General features: G+C 37.2%; 3 protein-coding genes across 4 annotated transcripts; 1 reads left to right on the plus strand and 2 right to left on the minus strand.

Annotated features, from left to right (window-relative positions):
• Positions 1 to 3,765: 3,765 nt before the first annotated feature.
• LOC116412440 (small proline-rich protein 2B-like) lies at positions 3,766 to 6,742 on the minus strand. Its single transcript, XM_031906663.1, has 3 exons — positions 6,501 to 6,742; positions 4,233 to 4,286; positions 3,766 to 3,964 (listed from the first exon to the last, which is right to left on the minus strand). Exons 1-3 carry the CDS (start codon positions 6,703 to 6,705, stop codon positions 3,909 to 3,911), a joined length of 315 nt encoding a protein of 104 aa, XP_031762523.1. The 5' UTR covers positions 6,706 to 6,742; the 3' UTR covers positions 3,766 to 3,908.
• Positions 6,743 to 12,891: 6,149 nt separating this feature from the next.
• LOC116412272 (keratin, high-sulfur matrix protein, IIIA3-like) lies at positions 12,892 to 15,151 on the minus strand. Of its 2 annotated transcripts, XM_031906144.1 has the most exons (3): positions 14,879 to 15,151; positions 14,001 to 14,054; positions 12,892 to 13,130 (listed from the first exon to the last, which is right to left on the minus strand). In XM_031906144.1, the coding sequence occupies exons 1-3, from the start codon at positions 15,108 to 15,110 to the stop codon at positions 13,075 to 13,077; spliced, it is 342 nt and encodes a 113-aa protein (XP_031762004.1). In that variant the 5' UTR covers positions 15,111 to 15,151; the 3' UTR covers positions 12,892 to 13,074. The 2 variants fall into 2 exon arrangements, with proteins under 2 accessions (XP_031762004.1, XP_031762005.1); XM_031906145.1 differs by lacking the exon at positions 14,001 to 14,054.
• Positions 15,152 to 19,427: 4,276 nt separating this feature from the next.
• LOC116412328 (small proline-rich protein 2B-like) lies at positions 19,428 to 22,611 on the plus strand. The gene is made up of 3 exons (XM_031906438.1): positions 19,428 to 19,746; positions 21,924 to 21,977; positions 22,383 to 22,611. Exons 1-3 carry the CDS (start codon positions 19,446 to 19,448, stop codon positions 22,436 to 22,438), a joined length of 411 nt encoding a protein of 136 aa, XP_031762298.1. The 5' UTR covers positions 19,428 to 19,445; the 3' UTR covers positions 22,439 to 22,611.
• The last annotated feature ends 1,282 nt before the right edge of the window (positions 22,612 to 23,893 follow it).

Genomic DNA, 23,893 nt, shown 5'->3' on the forward strand with positions numbered 1-23,893 from the left:
GGCTAAGTCACTTGGGGGTGCCAAAATGTTAGGCTCCCTCAAGTAACTTAGATCGCTTACCTTGTACCCCGGGCTGGTGCCCCTGTTAGGAGAAAACAGTACCAGCCCAGGGTACCTGTAGCGATGTGCTTCCTTCTTCCTTTTTCTTCTGCCGGCGAAATCCGTGGGCCGGCGCATGCGCAGTAGAGTGAAAAGCCGACTTTCTTGTTTAAGTTCGGCTTTTCACTCTACTGCGCATGCGCGTGCAAGCGAATAGGAAGTAGGAAGCGCTCGCTGCTACCCCGGGCTGGTGCTGTTCTCTTCGTACAGGGGCACCAGCCCAGGGTAAAAGGTAAGCGATCTAAGTCACTTGGGGGTGCCTAACATTTTGGCCCCCTCAAGTGACTTAGCCTTTCCGTCTCCTTTAAAGGAAAACTACATCTCCAAAAGAATACTTAACTAACATTTTTGTAATTCATCTTTATTATTTAATATGTTTAGTTTTGAAGCTACAGACCAGGATCACCACTGCTAAAACTCGCACCAATCTGCTCTCTGCTATCTCTGTAGGATTTCCCAGACCAGGACTTGGCAGGCAGCTAAATAAAAAAAGTTGACACTTACCGTAACTGGCTCTACACATGCCTTCCCTCAGTAAATATTACTCTTTTACATCTTTCACCTTTAGCCACCATTAAGTGATGGGCTGTGTGTTCCCTTAGAGAGGAAACAATGCAGCTGTACCTGTAACTGGAAAAAGTATGGGAGTAAAAGACAGATGTTTAGCCTAGTAATTGGCAGATGTTACCTAACATGTATGTATGCCCTTGGTTTGTTTGTGTGCACTGTGAATTGTATGATCCCAGCAGGCAGCCCTTTGAAATTAAAATGTCAGTTTTCTATTATGATCACCCAATGGGATATACTTCTAAAAAGTATATTTTTCATGGTTTATTTAGGTGATGCAGGGTTTTACATATGAGCTATTTTATGTGATATATTTGTATATGGGGGTATATATTTCCTTTATAGCAGGAAGTTGTATGGCATTCCCAGCATTTAACAGTATGGAGTTCTCCAGCATTTAATGGTATGGTGTTCTCCAGTATAAAATGGTAAGCAGTAATTGCTGTAGCGCAGTGACCCACAACATTAAATACTGATTCACTGCAGAAAAAGGTACATAAATAACCCATAGCAGTAAATGGCACATTGAAACACCCAATTAAATGGTAAAGACCCACAGCAAAAAATAGTACAGAGTTCCCCATGATAAAACAATACAGTAACCCAAAGCATTAAATGGCATTGAAATAATTTTTACGGAAATCTTACTATAATATATTATTCTTTTTTTATATAGTGCCAACATTTACATCAGGACTTGCCCAGTGGTGCTTTTTATCTACAGGCCTTATCAAATGCACATACAAAAGTCACATTTATAAAAATGTTTTTGGATTGTAGGAGGAAACCCAGCACATGCACAGGGAGAACATAACTTATTAAAGCTAGTAGCCTGGCTGGAATTGAACTTAGTACCCCAACACTGCAGTCAGAACCACTGGTACTTGAACTTCTGACCAACTTATAAAACCTCTTAATCTTTTGAATCACTATCTGTTTCTCTATTTACTACTTGCCCTGCTTACAACTCACAATTCTCCTTCTCTAATATCATACTGAAAAAGTCTGTCATTGAAAAAAATATCAAAGATCTCTAGTGGCAGTATGTAAGGAGTATACATAGTATTTATATAAATAATGTTATATCAGTTACTGCCACTAGATGGCATTGTTAGGTAGAAGATCCCCTTAGGAAGATTCAATATCAGGTTTTCCTCTGTGGCACTTGGAGGGATTTTCATCAGGGAAGTTATATAAGGAAGAGAGGAAGTTACTGCTTCATTTTTAGCCCATGAAAAGAGGATAGTGCACGACACCAGTGAGCCCAAGGTAGGCCACCTTAGAAAGATATCCTGTAGGATTAGTTAGGCTAGATAGTTTTAGGGTAGATTTGTTGGAGCTCACTGCAGGTGATAAGAGACAGTGGTAGGTTAGGTAGACAAGCAGTTAAAGCTCCAACAAGAAGGAACAGAAGGACTAGTGTCTCAGCAGAACCTTGGCCAGTTAGGGACCCAGTGAAAGAGGGACTAGGTGAGATAGGGCCTAGTGTGCCTCGAACACAAGGTTGAACGTCTGTAAGAAGGTTCTGTAAGAAGGTACAGCATCTCTGGTGAGAACGAAGAAGCAGCAAATTAGGCAGAATGTTGGGGCCTAGTAGCTTAGAGAACCTTAAGTGACAAGATTGTGGAAATTGTGCTGGTTGTTGTTAATAAACTGTTCCTGAGTTCAATGGTAACATGTGTGAACCTCCAGTTTATTTGTTTCGTTATTCATGTTACTTGGCCATGGATCCCAGAGAGGGCACAGGATACCACGTTACATTCTTATGAGACATTAGGAAAGCCCACGAGCAACGGTATTTTAAAGTGTTTAGATAACTTAAAGGGGATATATACCATACATTTTTACAATGCACTAAACCATGTAAAATAATGTAAAATAGAAGTACTGTAAGTGCTTATTCAAATATGTCCATAACTGCTTGAAAACTGTGTTCTACCCAGCCATTTTGCAAGCTTCCGGTTTAGACTCTTCAGTATGTGGCTCTGGGCCGCCCGCCCCATAGACTTCAATGGCACAACCTCTCTTACTTAAAGTGCAGTGAATATGCATAGGGTGGGCAGGGCTTATCGATGTCACAGGCAGTCCCTTCCTGCTCTACTCTCTCCCCCACCACCAGCATCAGGACAAGCAGAGAGACACAGAAGGAAGGAGGGGTTTTCCCTGCTACTGTTGAGTTAAGCCTGTCAGTCAGTGCTGTGACCACTTGCTGTGGGAGACTGATGTAACATTCCCATGTTTCATTTGGCTCTGACTTCTAACTGGAGAGCTTGTGTATAATGACAGTTTTAGGAGGTAAAATGCTTTCAAAACATCTTTCTTTCTGCATCATTTCACATTTTGAGGGAGGATGAATATTATAACTGAATATGAACTTTATATAAAATGTCTCATTTAACATTGTAATCATGTCTGATCAGACTGATCCAAATAAATTTCACTGACCGGAACATACTATAGATGGCCACTAGGGCACCACAGAGGGGTCTCACGGGACACTGATCTTAATGTTTGGTGTAGAGACATAGGAGGAGGCTGGCTGGGAGACAGGAAGGCGGGAGATAACAACAACATTGCTTTTATTCAGCAGAACAATTATGAAAGGCAGGAATAGGCACTGGATGGGTTTACTGAAAGAAGGCACTGGCACAGTAAGGCAAGGCAGGGAAAAAGTCCAAGTCACAACAATGGTAACACACAAGTACAAAGTACAGGTAGCAGGTTAGGAAGAGAAAAGTTTAGGTTAGGTCAGATAGGCAAGTGTTAATGCAGAAACAGCAAGGGAGTCCCTACTATAGTCAGAGTGACCAGCATTGGGACCTCAACTATACACATTGGCATCAATGGGCTTTAGAGAATTGAATCTTGCGCAAAATGCATGCTAACATCACATCCAGGAATCCCCAATAATGTATAGATGGCATGCACTAGTTCTCAGTGTGTTGGCACTGGTGTCTTGGAGCCATGCCAGCTCAGTGACATCACCTCCAGGCCCAGTTCCTTGTAAGACTATGTAGACATACTTGCTACCTTTATCTGGAATTGTGTCCATTTCTTAGTACTTTAAATGGCAATAAAAACTAAATAATGAAAACTAAATTGAGCCAAAGTAAAATGATTTAATGTAAATTTCTGTAATATTCACAGAACAGGTAAATTCAGGAGACAAGCAATTTGATAATAACAGCTATGGCAGAATCAGATAACAGAAGAGTACTGGAAGTATTAAGCGATGGGAATACTCAGTACTTTCCATAGCATTGGCAAGGATGGCAGGGATGGCAAGGGTCACAGTGAACTGTTGGTAAATAAAACACAATTTAGGACACAATACAAAGCACATACATCTGTTCTTTAATGTTTCAGAAATATAGTGCTGGTCAGTCATTTTTACTGCATTATCCATGAAGTACAAATTTATGTTTACATTCACGAAAATGTATACAAAAACATTCCATATTTTGCAACCCCCTTCGAAAAAACTTTCTGATGTCCACTTTGGAATTTAATAGTAGTAAAATCTAGTCTTTCAAGTATATATCTAGCCATAAGTGGAAAATAGTTACCTTTTTGTGGACAGTGCCCAGTCTGGCAGTGGAAATACTGGGTAGGTTGGCAGGCTGGCAGAAAAAAGACAAAACAGATTTTATTGAGATTTTGATTTCATTCCAACCTTATCTAACCTACTGTGTGGTGCTCCAGCATATCATTTCTTTTATTACATGTTATAGAGAATTGTGAAAAGAAATACAGAAAACTGTTGCAAATCGTATTACAGGTATAGGACCCATTATCCAGAGGACCAAGGGTATTCCGGATAAGGGGTCTTTCTGTAATTTGTAATTAAGTCTACTAAAAAATCAATAAACCATTAATCAAACCCAATAGGACTGTTTTGCCTCCAATAAGGATTAATTATATCTAGTTGGAAACAAGTACAAGGTACTGTTTTATTAGAGATAAGGGAAATCAATCTTAAAAATCTGAATTATTTGATTGAAATGGAGTCTATGGGAGACAGGCTTTCTGTAATTCGGAGCTTTATGGATAATGGGTTTCCAGATAAGGGATCCCATACCTGTATTAAGAAGCAGTCATATAAATAAAGAGTGAAATATTTATATTTGCAGCATCAGACCACTTTGATAATAACAAAAAAAATATTCGCCCATTGATTGCACAAGATAGGTACAAGTCCATGGGAAGGGAAATACTGGTACATGCTTAATTGCCATTACTTTACCAGATGAGATAGGTACAGGCAATTATTATTAAGTTTAAAATGCTTAATGCTATATTCATCTTGCAGTCAGCCTATAGTAAAAAGTCATCCTGATATGCCTGTATTATCCCCATTGTGCGTAGTGGATTTAAAGATCAAAATGTATGCACAAGGCTCCACCACTGCCTTATTCTGACACTGAATAGTAGAACAGGATTGGACAGGACAGAAGAGTGAAGAGGGCAGAGAGGGAAGAAAAAGTGGAGGGGCAGAGAGGAAAGAAAGGGAAGGACACTCCTTTAAACTGTAATAATAAACCCAGTCCTAAATCTATACAATTATCTAACATGGTAAGTTAGTTAGGTTGAAAAAAGACATACGTTTAACAAGCTCAACTTTAATGCCTTCGTATAACCTGCCTAACTGCTCGTTGATTTATAGAAAGACAAAAAACCCATCTGATGGCACTCTAATTTGTCGCAAAGGGGGAAGAATGACTTCCTGACTCCAAGATGGCAATCGGACCAGAATCTGACCAAGCACTGGCATTTTGTTGGTTCTAGCAGCTGTGAATATGGTATAATCTGAATTGCAGTCTTAAAGAAACAGTTCAGTGTAAAAATAAAACTGGGTATAGATAGGCTGTGCAAAATAAAAAAAATAGTTCTTTGGGGGAGTGGAGCACATGGAACATAACTTTTCACTTAGCTTGCTTTTGCTCCTTAGCATGCAGGTCAGATTCAAAACACTTAAGTCCCATATTGTCCCTCATAAATTGGAAAAAGTCTCATAAACTTCAACTCACCACTTGGAATGGTGGGTCCGGGAATCACAACTTCATCTTGACAAACGGGCTGGCAACAAAACCAGACTGACATAAATATGCTATTTATTAAAGAATTTAATACATCATAGTACATTTAAGCCCAAATGTACTATGATGTATTTAATTCTTACATAAATAGCATATTTTAAGCAGCATATCTACGCGAGTCTGGTTTTGTTGCCAATCCATTTGTCAAGATGAAGTTGTCATATTGCCCCCCTCAAGTCACTGATTGGTTACTGACTTTTAAAGGCTTAGAGAGCAAAGGAGGAAGTTCTGGCTATTATGTTAGACATCTGCTCACTCCAATCTTTATAGATTACATTTTTTTTTAGATTTACTATTTTTTCATAATTTTGAGCATCCTAACTATTTACCTCATTTTATTGTTATGCTGAACTATTCTGTTAAAGAGGGCCTTCTTTACCTTTACCAATTATCGCTTGTTTTTTTTTGGCCCCAGCCAAAAATGATCCTCCAAAGGATTTTTTTCAGACCCCATTCTGCTCAAAGGCTCCATAAATTTTATTGTATGACATATACTAAATTGGACAATATTGTATTATATCATTATAATAACTTATGGTAATATAATAATAAATTATGCTATACTTTCCTAGTCTTAAAATGGGTCACTTATTATTGACCACAAATATTTAAACCATTCTAACCTAATAGTGATCATGAAAATTAATATGAAATACATGTTCTTTGGTTGATTATTAGGCCCAAATATTACTAACTGACCTTCCCATTCTATGAAGGGGATGTGAAAGTACTACTTACGGTCATGGCATACTGTAAGTTTGCAAGGATCTTTGCAGACAACTTGTGACTGGCATGGATCTTTACAGACAACTTGCGGCTGGCAAGGATCTTTACAGACAACTTGTGGGTGGCATGGATCTTTGCAGACGACTTGTGGCTGGCATGGATCTGGGCAGTAAGTCTTCTGATGGCAGTGGCTGCGGCCTCCTTTGACTCCAGACATGACTGGTGTTTTGTTCAGTAGTATCTTCTGAGACACTCTGAGATTCCCTAAGATATGTTTGTTTGATCTGAAGTGGCTTCTTTTATATATTAAAATATACACATTCTTCAGCTGTCTGTAAAATGAATCACTCAATTTATAGCATCATGTGCATTTGTATGTGTAATTGTTTTACAAGAGAAATAAAAATATCAGTAGTTATTGAAACAAAAACATGATTCAATATTAAAAGATGAGAGGACACATACCAAAATTCTTGGTTGAATATATCAGTTGCTTGGTTGAAATATTGTGTAATGAGAAACATAAAAAAAAACGAAGTTAATAATATTTATAAGTTAAATAATAAGTTAAAACAAAGGAATGCTCCAAATCATCTGTAAACTATAAATAAACAGGGGTGTAACTATAGAAGAAGCAGACCCCCATGCTTGGGGGGGCAGGGGGGCTTGGACCACGGGGTCTGTTGCACAAAAATGTCCCTCCTCTGGAGCTTTAAAACTGTAAAATTAGTGCATCTGCCACAGCCGGCGGGCGCACACCTACATGAGAAAGAGGGGGACTGGGGTTGCTGGGTTGGGCTGGGCCTGTCTGAAGTTTTTTTTGCAGGGAGGCCCGGTGACTTATTGGTACGCCACTGTAAATAAGGTTAGCTAAAAGGCAAAAATGATGTAATGATGTTATCACGTAAACTACATTTAGATATGGTATGTATTATTGAGAATCTATGGTTTTGCTGGACACAGTGTTTTGCAATAATGTGGAAAATGCCATGGCTTAAAAAATTTTAAATTGGCATTTCATTATTACAGAGAAAAAGCAAGTTAATATTCTATTGTTTAAATAGAAGTTAATAGGAAATGCCAATGCCATATTGAAGACCTGTTATTAAAATGCTCAGGACCTGGGGTTTCTTGATAAGGGGTCTTGCACCATAATTCAAGTGTAAATCATTTTAACATTAAAAAACCTAATAGGATTGTTTTGTCTCCAATAAGGAATAAATATATTATAGTTAGGCCAAGGATTCCATTGGAGAAGGCTTTCTTGATAACAGGTTTCAGATTCCATAATTATACTACTAAGAGAAGTAGTAACTACTGTAATACAGTTTTGGTACATACATTGCTCCTTATAGCAGAACAAGGGTAACATCCCTGCCCACTTAAACTTAGTAATACAGTATGTTGGAAACCACAAGTCAAGGTGAGAACCTTGCCACAGACAACACTTTACTATACCATGCTTTGTAAAAGTAATCAAGTGACTGGCCCATCACATGACTGCTTGTGGCAGGTACAGGGATCATCTGATAATTACTTTTTGCATTACTGAATGATCAAAGCAAAATAATGCCAGCATCAACCATATGTAGGGAGTCACCCATCCACGTGAATGTTCCTTGGGCATATTACATTTTTTTACTGGCATAATCTAAAAACGAATAAATAAAACACATTGGAAAAGAATGTTGCAAATGCACCAAGCAAACACAACTCAGCCAATTAATGCACATAATCTGGTACTGACATCATGTCCCTTCATAGAGAATGAAAAAAGATTTATAAGAAAGAGGTTAGCACAAATTTTCACAAACTATTTTCACAAAACAAGCAAGACAACAAACAAGAAAAGGTTTTCCAGTCTCTACTTAAAGAACAAGCAAAACATATTGGATATATTAGAGACGAGTACACGCGAAAACTTATGTTGCTTTTGGTGTAATGTCTGTTTTTAATGATAAGATGAATGACAAAGCAGTTCTTTTATGCAGCTGATTCAAATGAATACCCAGGTAAGATTAATATAGAGAGTGTATTATATGTTTTACTTTCTGACCCTATTTGCCACATTGCTACCCTTTATATTGCCCTTTATATGCACGGCATATAAGTGGATGCACTTTATACATAATTATTTGTACAACAGTGCCTATAGATCCACAGTAATGTACCTTACTCCTATAGATTTATTGTTCCTGCAATTTTTAGAAATTAGGTGGATATTTGATAGGGCTAGGAAGTCAGGGAGGCAGCAGGGTTCAGAGAAGGATCACAGATAGGGGGAGAAGACATACCTTTGGTTGAAAGGAGACTACAGTCAAGCTGTACCCCTCCTAGCACAGTCCAGCCCTGCTTCCCTACTATGCGCTATGGGTCATTGGACCTCATGAAAAAGTGGAAGTGTTGGGATATTTGTGGTGCTTGGGAAGTTTAGGTTTCTTTCAGTTGGCTATTAGGTTAGTCACAGCTGTTAGTTAGTGGGAAGAAAGCTTGCCAGGCTAGTATCCCCTTGTGTAATTGAGATCAATTTAACCTCCTTGGTGCCAAGAGGTAGGGGCTTGGTGTGAGGCCTACCATGTTTTCACATGCTCATGTTAGAACAGTGCAGCTTGGGGGCTTGGATGGCAGGTGGCCTGTTACTCCAGTGGAGTAGGCAAGCACCCCTGGCCTGGATGATTGCTTATGAGGTCATTGTACTGTTTTGAATTTCTGGCAAGGAGGCAAGTTTTGGTTGCATAAAAACCAAGTATAATGTCAAACAGAGCCATCTCTAGGTTGCCAGCCCTCATAGGGGCTATTAAGTAGCCAATTATAGCTCTTATTGGCACCACCAGGAACCTTTCTCATGCTTGTGTTGCTCCCCAACACTTTTTCCATTTGAATGTGGCTCATGAGTATCAAAGGCTGTGGATCCCTGCTGTAACTAGTACACACCAAGTACAGGAGACAGGGTAGGCCTTAGAATGCATACAGTTCTTATAACAATTAACCTCCAGCTACTAACAGCTAAGGGTAAATGTATAAATATAACCTTGAATAAATGTGGAGTGATAGGTGTTATTTGGGGAAGACTAATTATTTTGTTATCCTTACAGGACAGAGTTTGAAATAAACATTTTTATGCACACACATAGATATAATATATATAAATATAGCATATATAACATAGGATTGAGTCTTTTGAGTTCAGTACATCATAGGAATTTGCCTGCTGAAATAGACAAGGTGTACCAGCATGTAGGCTATTGTTAGACTACATGGCAAGTTCTTCAAGTAGTGAATCTATGTGTGCAGTAACACCTTCTACATACATGGATGTGCTGATACAAAGCAATGTCCATAGTAAGTAAGCAATCCATAACAATATTCTAAATATTACTGGCAAATGGGTGGGTTTCAGTGAAATATGATGTTAAAACATTAGGTCACGTAAGATAATAGGCCAGGCAACTTGGAAAAATTTATTTATGTGCCAAGTTACGAGCTGTATTTTATTGGTTGTATTCCATCAATGCCTAAAGGATTAAAAGGATTAAAAAACTCATGTTTATTTGTGGATTTTTCACCTGGCAATCTTCCAGATAAATATAATATATTAATTATGAAATAATAATAATAATTATTGCACTTTGTTACAAGAATTAGGCAGGTTATATGTTGATCCAATAAACCAATGCAGACTCTTCTCACAGAATTCATGGGGCAGAGCACCAATTGTCGACCAGAATTTTTTAGTTACATAATAAATACTGTGTGGAAGATCCTCTATCGCCTTCAGGCACACCAGGTTCTATCTCTCTTTCTGTCTACAAGCCTCCAATACTAATGTCTTGTGAAAATGCACTAGCAAAATTCCATTAACTGTTGAGTTTTCTCTCGAGCCATCTCACTACAGCTTCACCAGGTTGACACTAACCTAATTCTACACACTCCAGTTCCCTAACTGGTGCACTATCGCCTGGGGGCTCTTCCCCAAATACTTACTTCTCATTACGACACAGGCTATCCTTGCTTGCTACCCTAAGGGGCATATTTCTAAGCTGTGTAAAATGAATTCGCTGAAAAAACGGAATAAAAAGCTGTGTAAAATTAACAGAGTAGATCACTATCCGAACGCCAGATTTTATGCTGTTTTTTTATACTCCTAGAGTGAGCTCATACCAGTTTTCCATCTCTCTGTCTAGCCCTGACAAGATACAACTTACTATCTGGTCTGGCTCTGTATTTTCTGTCTCTCCTGTTGGTGATTGTAGGTCAAACATAAGGTACCCAGCTCTTGTACTTCCTTATATAGGCTTCTGTAGGGAATCCTCCCTACAGGCCAACCAAATAAATAAAGCCTATAACTATTTACACTGTTCAAATAAAACATATTTTACCTCCTAAAAGGTAGCTGAAGGGTAAGGGAGCTAACTGACCATATGTCTTGATGCTGCCCTGATCAATCTCAGTACAGCCTTAGAGCACTTGTGAAAGCTCTATCCACTGCTGTAAGTATTTTCTTTTTATGGCGGTGCACCTACCGCCCAAAATAGGGTTAAGAATAAAGGCATGAAATAGCATCCCATTCCTGAGAGGAGGAATTTGGAAAGGCAATGTGCATGTTATTGAGCATGTTGTGAGAGTGGATGTAAATGTATCCAATCCTGTAAATGGGTCCTAAAATCCTTAAGGAAAATTAACCATTCTTCAATACTGAGAAGCCCTGAAACCAACATTTCTCCCATTAATGCTTTTTGACATGGTTACACATGCACTATGTGTGAAAGATGAATCTTTCTGGCTAGTGGCCCAATGGTATAAACCAATTTTTAAATGGAACCACCTTCTTGTGCTGATTGCTGAAGTAAGCGAATGATGACAGACGCCAGATGGACTTCTGATTTACTATAAAATTTGCACATTCTTGCGTTAATTTTTCCAAATTGAATACAATTGTGCCAGACACAGCACATTGCTACTTTACAACTACAATGCTGCTGGAATTCTGGGAAACTGCATTGTGGGAATAAAACATGTCTTGAAATTGCATTTAGCTCACTGTACTTGTTGACGTAATTGTGCCCTTTTATTTCCCTACTCTAATTTCCCTTCCCTAATAAATAAAGCATTTGTGGTATATTTATGGAGTGAGTTGGACTCAGGGAGTATGGAGTTTTATAGGAGTTTTGAAGCAAACAAACCTATAATTATGTGAAATGCCAAGTCTAACAGAAATGTCTGGGTTTAGCAGATAACAAAAGAATACTAGCCGTCTGAATGCATGAAGTAGTAATATTTTGGTGGGAGAGGAATAATGCTGTAGGACTAACTTTCATGGTTTGGGTTAGGGCCCATGGATTGATGGAAAGCAAACTTTAAGACTACAATGTACAATTACATTCACAATTCTGTGCTTTCTACTTTGGGAAGGATCTTTTCCCCATGAACAAAGCGACGTCTGTACAGAATAGGTTTTCTGAGATGGCAGTAGAAGAACGTGACTGGCCTGTGCAGAACCCTAACTTTAACCCAACTAAACACTTGTAGGATGAATTGTGATGCTGACTGTAAGCCAGGTCTGACTGTACATCAGTACCTGATCTCACTAATGCTCTTGTGCTGAAGCAAATCTTATTAACAATGTCTGAAAATCTAGTAAAAATCCTTCTCAAATGAATAGAGACTGTTTTACCCACAAAGGGAGAACCAATTCCTTATTAATACTCATGGCGTGGGAATGAAATGTTTGCAGTTAAATTATTGTATTGTATTATTGTGTATAAACAAGCTTTAATAGCCAAGCTATAGCAAAACTGCCTTTTGCTTGAACGTCTTTTGATTAGGTTTTCAACGTTTTGCTCCAAATGCTAACAAATGCCATTCAGTTTGTTTTGCCTCTTTAATAAAAGAAATTATATTTTCAATTTCAGTTTATTTGCTTTTTTTCTATATTTCTAAACGCCCATATTTTACTCGGTAAAATGGGCCTTTCTTAGAGAAACTGCAGGTTTATACGGCCCAAATCAATAAATCACTCTTTGGGTACTATAGAAGACCGAGCTTTTAGGCTGAGGGGGATTATGCAATCAGCCACACACTAGCGTCAACATTCAACCAGAAATACTGGAAATTCAAATTACCTGGCCAAAAATGAATTCACTTTGCAGTCTGCTTTCTTAAAACATACAGAACAAGAGGCACATGAGAAATGTACCCCCAAATATACAGTATTTATGCTCAAACTGTCCTGATTTTCTAAACTAAACTAATCACTCTAAATCAGACATTGACAGAGCAGCTAAACAAAGTTGTCTAAATTAGGATAAAATCTGCATTTTGTTTCTTGCTATTATTACTCGCTATCTTTGTCTGGAAGTTGGTCCATTCTCATATTACTATAAATAAAAAAATGCAAACCAAATTGTGCCAAAGTGAGATAATTTAATGTAATTAATATTAACTACACAATAGATAAATCCAGAAGACAAGCAATTTGGTAGCAGGGCAACTATGGCAGGATAAGCAAACTGTAGAGAACTGGAAGAATTGAAGACATTTGTTGGACTGATGAAATACTCAGGTCCTGCTCAAAAGGTTGAGGTACTCAGCGCTTTCCATAGCATTGGCTAGGATTGCAGGGATTGCATGGGTCATAGTACACTGTTGAGAAAGAAAACATGATTTACACTATACATAGTGCATAAATGTTTGCATATACAGGTATGGGATCCGTTATCTGGAAACCCATTATTCAGAAAGGTCTGAATGACTTCATTATAAGAAAATAAATCTAATTTTTAAAAATGATTTAATTTTACATGTAATAATAAAACAGGACAGTGTACTTGATATAAAGCATTCTGGTAAGTTCCCATACCTGTACAGGAATTGAGCTATATCTGCTATTGAACAAAACAAAAATATATATATATATATATATATCACTGGCAGTGAATACCTTAATAATCTCCAGTGTTGATTAGCTGGTATTTTATTGGTGCCAAATTGACTCATAATAGTTTTTATCACTTCAATTCCTGAATAATATACAGTATAAATGAACAGTTTCTGTTCCTTTTGTCAAAGTAATTGAAACTTCTGCATTTTGTAGAAATGTCTTGATAGACCTCTAATGAAAAATCCAGTATTCAGGTTGTATAGGGGTGCTTTTATATTAGGCCTCATAGGGTCTTTAAAAACAATATTTGCAAGACTTTAGAGTTTGAAATTAGAAACACTTCTTATATAGTGCTGGACAGTAGAATGTATTTTACTATGTTATCCTTGATGGACATATTTATATTTACAACAATCGCTTATATGCTGCTGAAAAATATTTAGAAATATGCAAATATATTTTTACAATTGGCCTTTATTTTCTAGGTTTTTTGTGAAAAAAAATTCAGCTTTGGAATTTAAAAACAGTAAAGCCAAGTCTTTGCCGCTAGTTTTATTTGTCTGAAGTATACTGTAAATCTAGCCAAGGTTTTATCCTGTATACTGAAAAATACATACATGAAAAATATTTACCTTTTTGAAAAGAGTGCACAGTTTGGCAGTGCAAATGCTGGGTAGGTTGGCAGGCTGGCAGAAAAAAAGACAGTATAACATTTTTTTATTGAGATTACAATTCAGCCTTAGTCTATTAGCTAAACTACTGTGTACCTTATGTACTCATTGATTACACAGGAACACAGGATAAGTCTATGGATTACACGGGCACATAACTTGGAAATACTGGCAAATGCTTAATTGCCATTCATTTACTAGATGGATAGATAGATGATAGAAGTCTGATGACAAAAAAATTGTGTGTAGGGGCTTTCCAAGAGAATAACAATAAAAACTCATGCAAAAGGCCCCACCGTTGCCTTTTTTGACACAGAATAGCAAAACAAGAAACATGGCGAAAGATTAAGGATGGCAGAAAGGGAAAAGAAGACAGCATAAAATTGTTGTAATAAACCCAGCCCTGACCAAGGCAATAATTTGGCCAATCACCGGCATCATGTTGTTCTAGCAGCTGGTTACTATTACAGCATGGTTTGTATTTGCAAACATGAAATTATTTGCAATAAACTACAATTTTAAAGAGGTCCCCTTTTACCTTTTATATCAGTTATCTCTTTTGTGTTTTTTTGGTATGTGCGCACTGTATACACACATTTATAGAACAACGTTGTGAAATATGTTGCTGCATTATAAATAAGTGCTAATTATAATGAAGAGTATTATGCTATAGTTTCCAAGTCTTTACAGGGGTCATTTTTTTATTGACCAGAAGTATTTAACATACTCTCACCTAACAGAGATTGTAAATATTGATATGAAATGAATCTTCCTTGGTTGATTCTTAGGCCCAAGTAGTACTAATTTAACTTCCCACTAGTACTATATATATTACTTACGGTCATAGCATACGGTTTGTTGGCAAGGATCTTTGCAGACAACTAGTGGTTGGCATGGATCTTTGCAGACGACGTGTGGGTGGCATGGATCTTTGCAGACGACTTGTGGGTGGCATGGATCTTTGCAGACAACTTGTGGGTGGCATGGATCTTTGCAGACGACTTGTGGATGGCATGGATCTGGGCAGTAAGTCTTCTGGCAGTGGCTGCGGCCTCCCTTGACTCCAGACATGACTGGTGTTTTGTTTAGTAGTATCTTCTGAGACACTTGGAGATTCCCTGATATGTTTGTTTGATCTGAAGTGGTTCCTTTTATATATAAACATATACACATTCTTCAGCTGTCTGTATTATTAATCACTCCATTTACAGCATCATGTGCATCTGTATGTGTAATTATTTTACAAGAGAAATAAATGGAATAACTTCAGAGTAGTTATTGAAACAAAACCATGACTCGGTATTAAAAGACAAAAGACACATACCAAAATTCCTGGATGAATATATCAGTTGTTTTGGTTAAAATATTATGTAGTGAAAAGACTGGGGCCTAATTTATGATTCCTAGAAGCTTCAGGCTCAAGGAATCCTAAAGAAAACCCTGTGTGACTTTGCTAACTTAAGCTGGGTTTTGAGTGGAAAAAGCTGGACAATTTCCGAAATTTTCTCAGAATGGGCTTGAAGGCTCAAGCGATCATAAAGGCCCTGTTATCCCATAAACTACATCAATGTATGGGATGTACTAACCAGATTTTTTAGGAACTAGGCATTTCTAAATACAGTGTTCTTCCATAATGTGGGGCACCATGCCTTAAATATCACAAAAAGAAAAATAAAAAAATAAATAAAAACAGGACTTATTTATTACAGGGAAAAAGCTACAAACAATATATTGTTTAAATCGGATTTAAAATGGCAATTCCATATTTGAGAGTTTTACAGCCAAGGTGAGAACCTTGACACAGACATCACTTTACCAAGGGCAGAAAAGAGCAAGAGGTAACTTTAAGAGCCTAAGCACAACTCTGTCATAAATTGAAATTGATTTAATTGTGGTTTAAAAAACTATAAGCCATGAGAATCTGAATGTTAATTACCCCCACCCTCCGCTGTTGACATAATTGCCCATAAAATTTATAAGAAATAAAAAATAAATTAATGGAAAAAGATCTCACCTCTCTTTTGGTCACAAAATGTTTTCTTAAAAACAATTTAAGAAAATATGTAATTGCATAAAGATAAATATACAAAAATCAATAGCATGTAGTAAAATATACATAAATATATATTGAATGCATTAGAAAAGAACACACATATAAACTAATTGCTTTTATTGTAATGTCTGTTTAATTACAAAAAATACATTTTAACATGGTTATTTTAAGCAGTTGTTTTAAATTAATTCCTAAGTAGGAACAATGTAGAGAGCATATTATTAGTGATGGGCGAAATGTTTTGCCAGGTATGGATTCACGGTAATTTACGCATTTCGCCATTGGTGGATTGTTTCATGAAACGGATGAAAAAATTAGCTGCGGAAAAATTCGCCGCGCGTCCAAAAATTGTCGCAAGAATAGTTACGCGTCCAAAAATTGTTGCAAGAATAGTCACAGCCCTGATTGCCCATCATACAATTCATATATAATTTCTTATACAGCAGTGCCTTTAGGAACATCTTCAGTAATTTATCCACCCAAAATGATTTCATTATTTACACTGGTTCCTGATTTTATAGGTGGTCAGTAGTGATGAGCGAATATGTCCCGTTTCACTTCGCCAAAAATTTCACGAAACGACAGGAAAATTCATGAAACGGCAAAAATCAGCGAAACACGTTTGTTGCATGAATATTTTGTCGCTTGTGTTTTTTTTGACTCGTCGTGCCTATTTTGCCGCGACTATGCCCATGTTGACGCTTCTATTTTGACACGCCCGCACCAATTTTTTTTGACGCGCAACAAATTTTTCTGAGGTGAATTTTCATAGAAGTTTTGCAGAACAATTTGCCAATGACGAAATGCGGAAATTGGCTGTGAATCCATGCCTGACCACCAGCTCATCACTAATGTTTCACATTATAGAAGGCCATTATGATCGAAGTATTCATGTCCCTAATGCTTAGTGCTTTTTATACTGTTATGGTTATATTTATTATGTGTATGTTTGGGAGTTTAAAATATTAACAGGGTTATTTTTATATCAGGGATTGACCACAATGACCTTTTTATTCTTTTGTGCAATTTTGATATTGTACAGGTATAGCGTCCCTTATCTAGAAACCCATTATACAGAAAACTCCAAATTATGGGATGGACATCTCCCACAGGGCCCATTTAAGCAAATACAGCTAAATTGTAAAAATAATTTCCTTTTTCTCTGTAATAATAAAACAGTACCTTGTACTCGATCCTAGTTACTGTAAGCTGCATGAATTCATATTGGTAGCAAAATAATCCTATTGAGTTCATTGGGAGGCAGATTTTTTAAAATTCATCAAGGGACACACACAAAAATCACGGTAGCAAAAATGCAGGGAAAAAAGTGCAAATACCTTGAATCGTAAACTTTTAATGTATCACTTTAATAGCCTGATTTGTTCCCCCCCCCAAAATTGAAAAGAATTGAATACCTCTACGCAAAAGAACTGCAAAAAATGCCTATAACAGCTTCTATTAACCTTGAAAGCTTTCAAATGTCGTATTTTTACATTCACGTTGAACACAGTTTTGGAGTACAGGTATTGGATCCCTTATCCAGTGACCCATTATCCAGAAAGTTTGTAATTATGGAAAGGCCATCTCCCATAGACTCCATTAAAAGCAAATAATTCTAATTTTTTTAAAATTATTTCCTTTTACCTTGTAATAACAAAACAGTACCTGTACTTGATCCCAACTAAGATATAATTAATCCTTATTGGAGGCAAAACAAACCTAGGTTTATTCAATATTAAAATAATTTTTAGCAGACTTAAATTATGGAGATCCAAATTATGGAAAGATCTAACTCGGCTAGGAAGTGGAGGGAACAAAGATGTGTAAGATTGGTTGGTTAGTGTAAGCAGGCAAGGAAGGGGTTAGTGGGACAGACAATGGAGCAGGACCTGGTGAACAAGGTCAGGGAAAGATCAGCAGATTGTGACTTTTAGGGTATAATATTTGTCACAGGTTAGAATAATGTTTGGGGGGCCTGGGTTGGGGCGGGGGGCTATGCCCAGGATTGAAATGTAATTGAGAAAATGGTGGGGTATGGTCTCACTTGACAACACTGTGTCAGAAGGTGACAGCATTGCAGGTAGACTATTTGGTTTTGCATTAATACAGGCATACCACCCTTGCCTACAAAATCAGATGCAGATTAATTTTGATGCATAGCACTGGACATGACTAAATGCTGACACTAAGGGGGTGATTTATCAATGGTTGAGTTTGAATTTCTTTCTTGATTCAAGTTTTTTTGCACATCAGAAACTCAAATTTGAGTTATGGTTTGAAAACGTGAATGTCTGGTATTAATTGTAAAGAAAGTCAAGCCATATTCTCAAACTCGAATTTTTCAAATTTTTTGAGTTCTTAGATATCGTAAACTACTTAATAAATAAGTGACCATTCAATTTGAGTTTATACGATTTAGAAAAACAAACTTGAATTCACAAACTCAAAAATTAATAAATAAGCCCATAAGCACCATTGCATTTAATTTGCAATGTACCAAAGTACTGTGATACTTGCTTTTGCATTTGTGCTGTAACCCTGCTGTGTTCCCCCAAAACTTCACACAACATATTACAAATTCTTCAGTTATCTGTAAAATTAATCACTCAATTTATAGCATCATGTGCATCTGTATGTGTAGTATTTTTATGAGAGAAACAAAACTAATAAACATCAGAGTAGTTATTAAACAATACAGTAACTCAGTATTACAAGATGAGAGGACACATACCATAAACACTGTTAAATCATGCGTAAACAGCAAAAAAAAAAAAAAAAAAGCTGAAATGATATTATGAAAGCTTGTAATGTATTTTTATTGTTAGCCAATATAGGTATCATTTCTACAATACTCTTGTATTTGGGTTTTTTTTAAGTGATTTTTTGCAATTTTCATACATTTTTTTAGACACTGCAGAAAGTTCAGAAAGTATTGCTGTTTGGTAATTAGGAGTACAAAGACATAGTTACCCATTTCAAATTCAGCAGAATGTGTAGTTTTCAAAAATATATGGTTTCCTGGGGTCAACCTAATGTCCCTTGATTTTTGGCTTTGGAATCTAAAGTATGCTGTATTCTGCTGTAATGCCTTGAAAATCTGGTTATTTACTGCTGGGAGATTTTGATCTATAAAAGTTAGAAATCTCCATAAAACTTTACATACAGGGGTACATACTATACAAAATTTAACAGTGTTTTGTCATGACGCAACCTGTCAACCATGTATGTTTTTGCTTTTAATAACTAAACTATATTTATTAATTTTATTTTGCTTGTAAAACAATTACACATACAAATGCACATGATGCTATAAATCTAATGATTCATTTTACAGACAGCTGAAGAATGTGTATATGTTGATATATAAAAGAAGCCACTTCAGATCAAACAAACATATCTTAGAGAATCTCCAGGTGTCTCAGAAGATACTACTGAACAAAACACCAGTCATGTCTGGAGTCAAGGGAGGCCGCAGCCACTGCCATCAGAAGACTTACTGCCCAGATCCATGCCAGTCACAAGTTGTCTGCAAAGATCCTTGCCACCCACAAGTTGTCTGCAAAGATCCATGCCATCCACAAGTTGTCTGCAAAGATCCATGCCAGCCACTAGTTGTCTGCAAAGATCCTTGTGAACTAGCAATATGCCAGGACCGTAAGTAGTACTTTCACTTACACAGAATGGGAAGGTCAGTTAGTAATGTTTGGGCCTAACAATCAACAAAGTAACATTAAAACTGTTACATTTGTTAGGTAGGTTTGTTTGATAGGTCCACAAATGGAGAGAGAAATTTAAACCATGCTATAATACAAAACAATTGCTAGAAGCCAGCATGGTTTTATGCGTAACAGATCTTGCCAGACTAATTTAGTTGCCTTTTATGAGGAGGTGAGTAGGAACCTTGATGCTGGAATGGCAGTTGATGTCATCTACTTGGACTTTGCTAAAGCGTTTGATACAGTACCTCACAGAAGGTTAATGATCAAATTAAGGAATATTGGCCTAGAACATAATATTTGTAATTGGATAGAGAACTGGCTGAAGGATAGAGTACAAAGAGTGGTTGTAAATGGAACATTTTCTAATTGGACCAGTGTGGTTAGTGGAGTACCGCAGGGGTCAGTCCTTGGGCCTTTGCTGTTTAACTTGTTTATTAATGACCTGGAGGTGGGCATAGACAGTATTGTTTCTATTTTTGCTGATGACACTAAATTGTGCAAAACTATAAGTTCCATGCAGGATGCTGCCGCTTTGCAGAGCGATTTGACAAAATTAGATAACTGGGCAGCAAACTGGAAAATGAGGTTCAATGTTGATAAGTGCAAAGTTATGCACTTTGGTAGAAATAATATAAACGCAAACTATCTACTGAATGGTAGTGTGTTGGGGGTATCCTTAATGGAGAAGGATCTAGGGGTTTTTGTTGATAACAAGTTGTCTAATTCCAGGCAGTGTCATTCTGTGGCTACTAAAGCAAATAAAGTGCTGTCTTGTATAAAAAAGGGCATTGACTCAAGGGATGAGAACATAATTTTGCCCCTTTATAGGTCCCTGGTAAGGCCTCACCTTGAGTATGCAGTGCAGTTTTGGGCTCCAGTCCTTAAGAAGGATATTAATGAGCTGGAGAGAGTGCAGAGACGTGCAACTAAACTGGTTAAGGGGATGGAAGATTTAAACTATGAGGTTAGACTGTCGAGGTTGGGGTTGTTTTCTCTGGAAAAGAGGCGCTTGCGAGGGGACATGATTACTCTGTACAAGTACATTAGAGGGGATTATAGGCAGTTGGGGGATGTTCTTTTTTCCCATAAAAACAATCAACGCACCAGAGGTCACCCCTTTAGATTAGAGGAACGGAGCTTCCATTTGAAGCAGCGTAGGTGGTTTTTCACGGTGAGGGCAGTGAGGTTATGGAATGCCCTTCCTAGTGATGTGGTAATGGCAGATTCTGTTAATGCCTTTAAGAGGGGCCTGGATGAGTTCTTGATCAATCAGAATATCCAAGGCTATTGTGATACTAATATCTACAGTTAGTACTAGTGGTTGTATTTATAGTTTATGTATGTGAGTGTATAGATTGGTAGGTGTGGGTTAGGTGTGCTGGGTTTACTTGGATGGGTTGAACTTGATGGACACAGGTCTTTTTTCAACCCTATGTAACTATGTAACTATGTAAGAAGCAACAAAAGGTCAATAATTAATCAGTTAATTGCATCAATTAGGACTGAGTTTATTATAACATTTTATGGTGTCTACTTCTCTCTGTTCAGTGTTCTTTGATTCTTCTTCCCTGTGCAGTTTTTGGTCAGAACAAGGTAATGGGGGCCTACTGCTAGAATTTTGATTGGTCCTCCCATTTAAATCCACTACACACAATGGGAATGATATTTAGCACAGCAACATATGGATGATATTTTACTGCAGATTTAATGATGAATACAGTAATACATATTTCAAACCAAACAAACCCCTTAAACTGCATGTCTCTTCTCCTAAAGTAACGCCAATCAAACAAGTCAGAATTTCTCGTTGTGTGCCAGTGTTTGTGCATCTTATTTGTACTTATTCATTGTAATCAATGAACAGATAAATGCATTTTTGATGTGGACAGGTCAGGAATTACAAATATAAATTTTCAAATGCCTAGTTCCTAATAAAATTAACATTTGCAACTGTTTTTTTTTTTAAATAAATTTTATTAAACAGTAATAACAAATGCTCTGAAATTGTAATAAATATAATGATATGCCTGTGCGCATACCCAGTAGTTTAGCTAACAGACTGAGGTAGGATTGTAAGCTTAATAGAATTTTGTTTTGTCTTTTTCCTTCCAGCCTGCCAACCTGCCCAGCATTACCATTGCAACACTGTGCACTGTACCCAAAAAGGTAATTATTTTCCGTGTTTTTTTCTACAAAAGGGATAAAAGCAGAGTCTTTTGAAAAGATTTTTCATTAGGTTAAGTTTTACTGTTTTTAAATTCCAAACTAGACAACTAGAGAAAAAAATAATTATTACTAATACCACAATAAAATAAAGAGCAACAAAATGTCTTGGTATGATTCTGTATTAGTTTCTGCAGCATGTAAAAGGTTAATGAAAATGTAACATTTTAGTCAGTTCAGAAAAGGAACAGGCATTACTGTTCCTGGGATATTGCAAAATCTAAAGTTTTATTTATTTTTTTCTGTAATACTTTATACAGGACTTCATTTTCAGTTAGGTGTACTCTATAATAAAATCTCCAGAAAACATAAAAATTATATTCTAAATTATGTTTTATTTCTCTACAGTTCACTGTGACCCTTGCAACCCCTGCAATCCTTGTCATCGCTATGGAAAGTACTGAGTGTTGCCACCTTTTGAGCAGGACCTGATCATTCATCAGTCCAACAAATGCCTTTAGTTCTTCCAGTCCTCTACTGTTTGCTTATCCTTTCATAGCTGTCTTAGTACCAATTGCTTGTCTTCTGAATGTATCTATTCAGCAATGAATTCAAAAATGAAGAAAACAGCAGCACTCCGGTTGTTTTGAAAAATGTGAATCTTTACTAAATGCCAAAGGCAACGTTTCGGGCTTCACTCCAGCCACATTTCGGGCTTCACTCCAGCCCTTTATCAAGCCTGTGAGGCTTGATAAAGGGCTGGAGTGAAGCCTGAAACGTTGCCTTTGGCACTTAGTAAAGATTCACATTTTTCAAAACAACCGGAGTGCTGCTGTTTTCTTCATTTTTGAATTTATCTGCCCGGGCAGTGGGTACAGTGTGCACCTGGGGCTGCAAGAAGCTATTTTCACTGTGTAAGCACATGTTAACTGATTCTATTCAGCAATGAATGTTACTGTTCCATTAAATTATCTTAATTTGGCACAACTTGGTTTGTATTTTTTACTGATAATTGCTCATTACAGTAACAAGTAAATAAACAAACTTCCAGTTAAAGGAGAAGGAAAGGCTAAGTCACTTGGGGGAGCCAAAATGTTAGGCACCCCAAGTGACTTAAATAGCTTACCTTTTACCCCAGGCTGGTGCCTCTGTTAGGAGAGAACAGCACCAGCCTGGGGTACCTGTAGCGCTTCCTCCTGTTTCGCACGCGCAGTAGAGTGAGAAGCCGAACTTAAACAAGAAAGTCGGCTTTCCACTCTACTGCGCTTGCGCCGGCCCAGGGATTTCGCCGGCAGAGAGAGAGGAATGATGTCCTACAAGGAAACTGTATGTACTGTGAATACATGCAAAGTTGTCATTTCAGCTCACAAAGCAAAATAAAGTAGAAACAAAATGCCGATTTTCTCCTGCTGCTTTCAGCTACTCTTTCAGTGTCTGCTTTAGAGTGAGTAGTTTTAGTTAGAATTGCTACAGTTTATAAGAAATCACTCCTCATAATGTACTTTTATGTATTAAAGGAACAGTAACGCCAAAAAAATGAAAGTGTATAAAAGTAATTAGAATATAATGTACTGCTGCCCTGCACTGGTACAACTGGGGTGTTTTCCCCAGAAACTTATATAAACAAAGTTGCTCTGTAGCCATGGGGGCAGCCATTCAAAGGAGAAAAGGCACAGGCACATAGCAGATAACAGATAAAACACTATTGTATTCTGGAGAGGTTATCTGTTATCTGCTGTGTAACCTGTGCTTTTTCTCCATTTTTCCAGCTTGAATGGCTGCCCCCGTGGCTACACAGCAGCTTATTTATATAAACTATAGTAGCGTTAATGTAGCAAACACACAACTTTTACCAGTTCAGGGCAACAGTACATTATATTTTAACTGATTTAAAAAACTTCCATTTTTGGTGTTACTGT

Source organism: Xenopus tropicalis, chromosome 7 (genome assembly GCF_000004195.4).
Source record: "Xenopus tropicalis strain Nigerian chromosome 7, UCB_Xtro_10.0, whole genome shotgun sequence".
In the NCBI taxonomy this organism is placed as follows: Eukaryota; Metazoa; Chordata; class Amphibia; order Anura; family Pipidae; genus Xenopus; species Xenopus tropicalis.